Below are 7667 nucleotides of genomic sequence, written 5' to 3'. Positions count from 1 at the left end.
ATGGTTTCACTTATTTGTGGAGCATAACAAATAACATGGAGGACAAGGGGAGATGGAGAGGAGAACGGAGTTGAGGGAAATTGGAAGGGGAAGTGAACCATGAGAGACTATGGACTGAAAAACAACCTGAGGGATTTGAAGGGGCGGGGGGGGGTGGGAGGTTGGGGGAACCAGGTGGTGGGTATTAGGGAGGGCACGTATTGCCTGGAGCACTGGGTGTGGTGCAAAAACGATGAATACTGTTATGCTGAAAAGAAATTAAAAAAATAGGCTTTATGATTATTTCTGCAAGAGTAGAGGTAATTTATAGAAAAGAAAGGAGAAATAATTGCTTCAAGGACAGATATATTGGAATATTGGTAAGAGATGGAATGTTGATAAGGGCAAGAACAGAACATGAAATGGAACTGACTTTTAAGAAGTAACAATTATAGAACCTACATGAGAAGAATGAGTAAAGTGGGCATCTACTAAGGATTATTTCAAGGAAGCGATGTGTGGGGAAACAGATCTAAAACACCTAAATACCATGAAGAAATACTTAGATTTAATATACTGTGTCGCTGGTGACTTTGAAAAGATCAGATTCAGTGAAATAAGGAAACATAAGAACTGAAATACAGGAGATGTAGGAGTGAATTATGAGTCGAGTCCACAGACATAACAAACAGAGGCTACCTTTTTTAAGACAATATGGCACTAAAAAAGAAATGTGGTTGTTTCCTATAGAGAGAACAAGGAAAGGGTTTGTCAGAACGGAGTGTTCTGGAGCATAACTGGAACCTAGAGGAGCAAAGAGGGTCTGGGGAGGAATTGATGGAGTAAGTTATGTAGAGGCAGGAGGGCTTGGGCACTAGAGCAATGTGGTAGGATGGTCTAAGAGAAGAATCATGAAGGTGAAGATGATGATAACTTTGCTAATGATAGTAAAGAATACATTTTGAGCACTTACTTTGCTCATGCAGCGTAGTTGCATACTGTCTCCATTTTACAGATGATAAAATGATATTTGCCATAGTTTGCACAACTACTAAGTGTAGGAGCAGGAATTTGAACCCATGTCAGTCTGACTTGAGCCTGAATTCCTAGCTACTCTCCTCTGCTTTGAGCTTTTATCATTATAGCCATGTCAACCTTCATGGTTACCTGCTTGCTACATTGGCACAGAAGAAACCAGTCAGGAGCCTTCACATTTCCTCATCTGGGATATCTATCCTCAGTTCAACCAAGATTTTCTGGTTTTACAACCACTTGATCCTCACTTGAAATACCCTCTTCCATATGCACATCCCCATACTACCCTGGAGTGAAAGAATCCCTTGGCTACTTATCCTTAATGTTTCTCAGAGAGGTCATGATTATTCTGATCAGTAATTGTGACCCCTTTGACTATATACAAGATTATCTGCTACCGTTGAAGCAATGAGTAGTTTATTCTTTTTTCTTGCTTGCAGATACCTATGAAAACGGAAACTATTTTTTGGCAAATTTTACTGCAGCTCAGGTAAGACTATTTTATTGAATTTTATAAACCCATTCCCAGGTAGCTACAGATTAAACATTACCAGTTAACTGTATCAAAATAATATCCTATATCTTAATAGGAGGAACGTCCTACCTTTACACTTATAAATTGGGTCTGTTGACATTAACATAAGGATAAACCGTCCTTATTTTGACAATTATCCAATATGCCATCAGTTTTTTATAAGAAGAAACTTGTAGTTCATATAATGCTGGTGAAAAAATAGGTCTTCAAATGTACGGCATGTTTTCTGGGGATGAGACGGCATTTTCTGGCCGATAATATTTTGCAGGATAAATGCTAGACCAGTTATGTATTGCACAACAATGGTTTATAAGAAACAACCTCAAAACTTCAGCAGCTTGTAACAATAAATAAATAATTTAAACAATAAACTATTTAGCCCAGGAGTTTTTAGTGTCCCAGTAATCTGGGCTGGACTTAGCTGATCTTGGCTGGCTTACACTCAGTAACAGGACTATTTGGCTGCTTGGATGATCCTGGCTGTGCTCACTCACATAGGTATGTATGTATGAGAGAGAGCTGGCTCTTCAGTGATCTAAGAAAAAGAAATATGTTCAATTGGCATTATGGAGAATTAACAAGACTTTGAGACTGACTGCAAGCAGAATCAAGGGGAAATGAAGAAAATGGGATATAACTTGAAGTAAATGGGCATCCTAAAGCTAGCTCTTTTTTTAAAAAAAAATTATTTATTTATTTGACAGAGATCACAAGTAGGCAGGGAGGCAGGCAGGGGAAAGGGGGAAGCAGGCTCTCTGCTGAGCAGAGAGCCTGATATGGGGCTCGATCCCAGGACCCTGGGATCATGACCTGATCTGAAGGCAGAGGCTTTAACCCACTGAGCCACCCAGGCACCCCTAAAGCTAGCTCTTGTTGATTTGGGAAAGCCTACAGTTTTGTTTTGGGTTTTTTTGGTTTTTTTTTTTTTTGTTTGTTTGTTTGTTTGTTTTGTTTTTAAAGATTTATTTATTTGAAAGAGAGAGAGTGAAAGAGAACACACACATAGAGGGAGAGGGATTGGTGGACTCTCCACTGAGCAAGGAGCCCAATATGGGGCTTGATCCCAGGATTCTAGGATCATGACTCAAGCCAAAAGCAGACGCCTAACCAACTGAACCACCCAGGTTTCCCTGGGAAAACCCACTATTAAATTGCCTGGAAATTTCCAAGCCAGTCCTTATATTAATATGATCTAAGATTGCCTATGGCCGTTCTGGGAAGGACGGTTTTTATGACTGTGGTAGGGGGCAAAAACAGAAGTGGAAATGCTTTAGCATTTTTTAAAATCTCCAATTTGCAGCAAGTTGACTAATATTCTATTAGCAAAGGGAAGTCAGATGGCCAAGACCTAAGACAAAGGTGAGACAGAATGACCCATCCAGAGAGGGAGGGCATTTACATGGAAAAAGAGTATGAATAGGGAGGAGTGAATAATTGGAGAAAATAATACAACCAATCTACCAGGCATGTTAAATGACTCCAGAGATAACCTATATCATTCTCATTAGAGTAGGAATATCATTCTATGTCAAACCTAGAATTTGCTTCTCTATAATTTTTATCTATTGATTTACGTTTAAGGAATAGCATAGCACAAATCGATTGTCTTTTCTACATAGCAGTGCTTCAGTTATTTGAAGATGTCTGTTATATATACCTTCCGTCTTCTTTTGGAATTATTCATCTGCAGGCTAACTTCACACTTCCTCTGTTTTATTCCTAAACAGATCTGATTATTCTGTTTGGACCACAATTAGTCTAGATTCCTCTCAAAACATGGTACCCAGTTGAAGGAATATCTTAGAGCTGCATTATCCAAGTATGATAGTTACTAGTCACATGTAACTTTTTTTTTTTTTTTTTTTTTTTTGAGAGAAAGAGAGCCCACATGCACACTCAAGTGTAAGTGGATTTGGGGGGATGGCAGAGGGAGAGGGAAAGAGAGAATCGTAAGCAGGCTCCATACCCAGTGCAGTGTGGAGGCCTGTGTGGGGCTTTATCTCTTGACTCTGAGATCATGACCTGAGCTGAAATTAAGAGTTGGACCCTTAACCGACTAAGCTACCCAGGTACCCCATGTGATTTTTGAGCACTGGAAATGTGACTAGGCTAATTTGAAATATTTGAAAGATTGTGAAATACCTCATTAATATTTCTATATTGAATACATGTTAACATAATAATATTTTGGATATGTTGGGTTAAATAAAATGTACTTTCAAATCAATTCCTCCTGTTTCCTTTTACTTTTAAAATATGTAGCTATGAGAAAATTTAAAATTACATATATGGTTTGCCATATATTTCTGTAGGATGACATGAACTTTATACTGCAAAACAATCAACCTCGAAACATCAGTGACATGAAACAATAGATAGTTCACTGTCCAACTATTACCTCTTTTTAGCTATACTCTGTTTTCTTACTCTTACTGCCTCACGTTTTTAAATTTTTTTTAATTTAATTTTTTAAACATATGTATCATATATTATAAATCTCATGGTCATCTAAATTGTTAAACACACGCATTACATAAATCTCATGGTCATCTAAAACTTTCAAATTATCTTCATAGACATGATTGTCAGGTCATGCTCTCTCCATCCCACATTGCCTTTTTGAAACTAAATGCAGGACTTTGATCTCATTTTCATGCTTTTCATGCTAATTAAATATGTAAATTCTTTGTTCTTAATTTAAGAAAAGTTGAATTGAAGTCTACATATCTTTCCTTTCAAAATGTTGTTTTTTTAAAATGAAACTGTTGATTTAGAAATCCTGGATTTTAGTTCTGTTTGTATGAACTAGTTATTTAACATAGGGAAGACACTTCCCCTGTTTAACCTGTGTTTCTTTATTATAAAGCATTACATTTTCCTTAAATGCTTTCTAACTCTAAAACCTCATTCTCCTCTTATTCCAAAGAAGTGATAAGTGAATTCTAATTTCTGTGTGATCTTTGAAGGCGTTTCTTTCTAAGGATCAGAGGCTTGACATGAAAGAAAGCTTCTAACTTTCCATGGGGTAATTATCAATGGCGTGCTGGCTGGCATGGGGTAATGGGGGTGTGGAGCTGATTTGTGGCATTTGCTAATTCCTGTGGTTTAAGTATTCCCACCATTTTAGCCAATTTCAAACTATCAACTGGCTTTCAGAATTCCAGGCAATTTAATGGCAGGCTCTCCCAAATTAATAATAGCTTCAGCACACCCGTTTACTTCAAGTTGTATCCCCTTTTCTTCATTTTCCCTTGATTCTGCTTGTGCAGTCAGTCTCAAAGCTTATTAAATTCTCCAGAAAGCCAGTTGAATGGATTACTTTTTCTTTCTACTGTTGCCATGAGAGTCAAGGAGTTTGTGGCGTCACTCCACTGCAACTATCTCCTTGATGCATCACATAAAATCTTCCTCATCCTACCCATCTTAACCAGTCTTATTTTGTTTGCTCAGCATGAGCTACCACAGCTCTTGCACTTAATAAACATGCCTTTTTTTCCCACATGACTCTGCCTCCAGCCCCTTCCTCATTCATTTCACCTTTCTAAATCCATCCACCCTTCCAGGCTTCCTAAAGTCCCATGCCCTTCCTAAGCCCTTTCTTGACTCTCCCTATTCTGTAGCGATTTCTCGTTTCTCTTAGCACCCATAACAAATATTTACTATGATTTTCATTTAGGCCTTAATCACATACTACTTTGTGACTTACCTCACATTAGTTTAAACCTTGTGTTGATACAAAAACAGCTCATGATTTTGTCAAGTCCTAGACGTATTGCAAACTGTCCTTAGTCTAGGGGCTGTTTGCTGGGATTCTGTGTTCACACTGTGTTAACTCATACAGAGTTACGCACATGGGTGCATCATGATTCCAACCATATCTCTGTCATTTAGCTACTCTCTTTACTCCCAGAGCCTCAATTTCCTCATCGGTAAAACTGAGATAACGATGCTTGCTTTTCAAAATCTTTGTAAAAATTAGTAACGATATAAGTAAAATAACTTTCATTATGTTGGTGTTATCAAATTTATCATAGCAGATGCTCAGGAAGTATATCTTCATGAAGTGTTTAAGTATGAAAACAGCAAACCAGCACAACAATAGTAATTTGAGGTTTCTTAATATTTTAATGTGAAATACAGTCTCTTGATAGATGTCCTATGTATTTTTCTCTTTATATATTCTTTATAGAATCTATTGCAAATCCAGACCATACACAATAAGTATCTGAATGACTCAAATCCACTGAAAGTTGGATATATTAAAATCTGGGGAACAAGCTCTACTTCTGTGATACAAGTCAATCTCACCTATGACAACCAGGAAATTACAGTGGTGAATTTCAACAGTGACCCTTACAGTCAGGTATGTCGCAAAGGAATGTTATATCATAAATTAATTTTATTATTCTGCAGAGTTATCACCACTTTCATTTTCATGCTTTCACTTGCTTGTATTTGAAAGGTTATAAAGATACATGCAGTAGTATGTTCCTGAAAAGGTGGGAGTGTTGAATCCTACTGTAAAATGAGTAGCATCAGTGGTCTTCCCAATGTAGTCCAGGAATCTATGATCAATGGTCTGGTGAAAGCCTTTCCATATGCTTCCCAGAAGTGGTTCTATGTGTTAAGTGAGGTTAGTATCTCATGCTAGCATAACAAAGCTTATTTCCTTCTGTGACAGAGGCTAAAATGAAAAAGTGATCCTCTAAAATTGTTGGAGATTTTTCCCTCTTTCCTGAAATTGCTCATGACCCTGATCAAATTGGTAGATCTTACAGGTTGGTGCAAATTCAACTATGGTGATCATCATGATGATTATGTCCCACCTGTGATGTGAAATAAAATTATTTGGTTAACAAAACAGAGTGATAAATAGCAGACCCTACTAGGCCTTCTAGCAGGGTCTGCTTTTGGAGCTATCTACTTGGAAGACAAATTACCAGTAGAGTTACCAAGAGTAACCACAGAAGGAAAAGTATCCCGCTTTATAACACTAGACCTGTCCTAAGTATGATCCAGTGACCTGGAGGGGATCATTTAGCAAAGTGAAAATGGATAAGTATCGTTCCTGTGCTCCAAGCAGTGAATGAGTACCTGCCCTGCTAATACTTGGATTTTAGAAAATGATCCTCCGAACAATCAGATAGCTTTTCTCTCTCTAGTCTTTGCTAGTTCTCTACTTCAACACATTTTTCCTGGGCTATTGAGCTCAAGACCACACTCTGCAAGTAATTACTCCCAGTTAAGACTAATGCAGACCTTCTTTGTAGGAAATTTTGTAGCATATCAGATGCCTATTATATGCCAGGCACTATACTAGGTGTTGGGGTTGGTGAAAACCTGAAACCGGACTGCCCTTTGGAAGGTTAAAATCTAGTGGCAAAGGAAAGAGATTTTTATAAGTGTTGGTTATCAATGCTTAATCAAAGCTGCAAATACTTGTAAGCAATGTGGTGTGGCTTGATGAAGTGAAAAGACACAGATTTCCAGCACAAGGATCATGCACACAACATATTCCCCTATTTACCTGTCTAGAGTCAGTGACCCGGAAAGGAATCTTTATATCCTTTTATTAATCTCTGGAAAAGAATGACTATATTGGTTTTTGTTAAATTGTAATTTGAAAAATGACTTAAATGTGATGTTTAAGAAGTACTCAAATACCACCTTTATCTCTTCTTTTCTGACAGAAGCTGACTATTCAACTTACCAACAAGATTATCAGCCTAGAAAAGCTAACAGAGGTTACATGGATATATGGTGGCCCTATAGTTTCTACTACAACTATGACAAGTACCTTCCCCACAGGTTCTCTACATCCTTCTACAGTTTCTACTACAGCTACCACTTTTGAGACTATTATCACTAGTTCTGTTTATACTAGTACCACTCTTCCTATCCCAACCACTACTTTCTCAACAAGTACTACTGAAGTTACAACTAGTATTACTGGTCCTAGTACCACTACATCTTTCCTAATAAGTACTACTGAAGTTATAACTAATCCTAATGTTTCTGATAGCACTACACCTTCCCCCACAAACACGACCGCTAGCAATAGTACTCTTCCTACCACGGACACTCCCTCCCCGACAGGTTCTACTGCCTTTACACCTAC

At 37.8% G+C, this 7667-nt stretch overlaps 1 protein-coding gene across 1 annotated transcript in view; it reads left to right on the top strand.

Moving 5' to 3' along the window:
• LOC111152008 (maltase-glucoamylase 2 (putative)) overlaps positions 1–7667 on the top strand; it is an 89418-nt gene that overhangs the window by 80696 nt on the left and 1055 nt on the right. The window contains exons 45-47 of the mRNA XM_022510273.1: positions 1455–1504; positions 5739–5912; positions 7240–7661. Of these exons, the coding sequence (XP_022365981.1) occupies positions 1455–1504; positions 5739–5912; positions 7240–7661 (646 nt within the window). The remainder of the gene's footprint in view (positions 1–1454; positions 1505–5738; positions 5913–7239; positions 7662–7667) is intronic.

This window comes from Enhydra lutris, unplaced genomic scaffold (genome assembly GCF_002288905.1).
Source record: "Enhydra lutris kenyoni isolate GAN:26980312 unplaced genomic scaffold, ASM228890v2 scaffoldscaffold27, whole genome shotgun sequence".
NCBI lineage: Eukaryota > Metazoa > Chordata > Mammalia > Carnivora > Mustelidae > Enhydra > Enhydra lutris.
The sequence above is the reverse complement of the archived record's forward strand: the minus strand, read 5'-3'. Positions and strand labels throughout refer to the sequence as shown.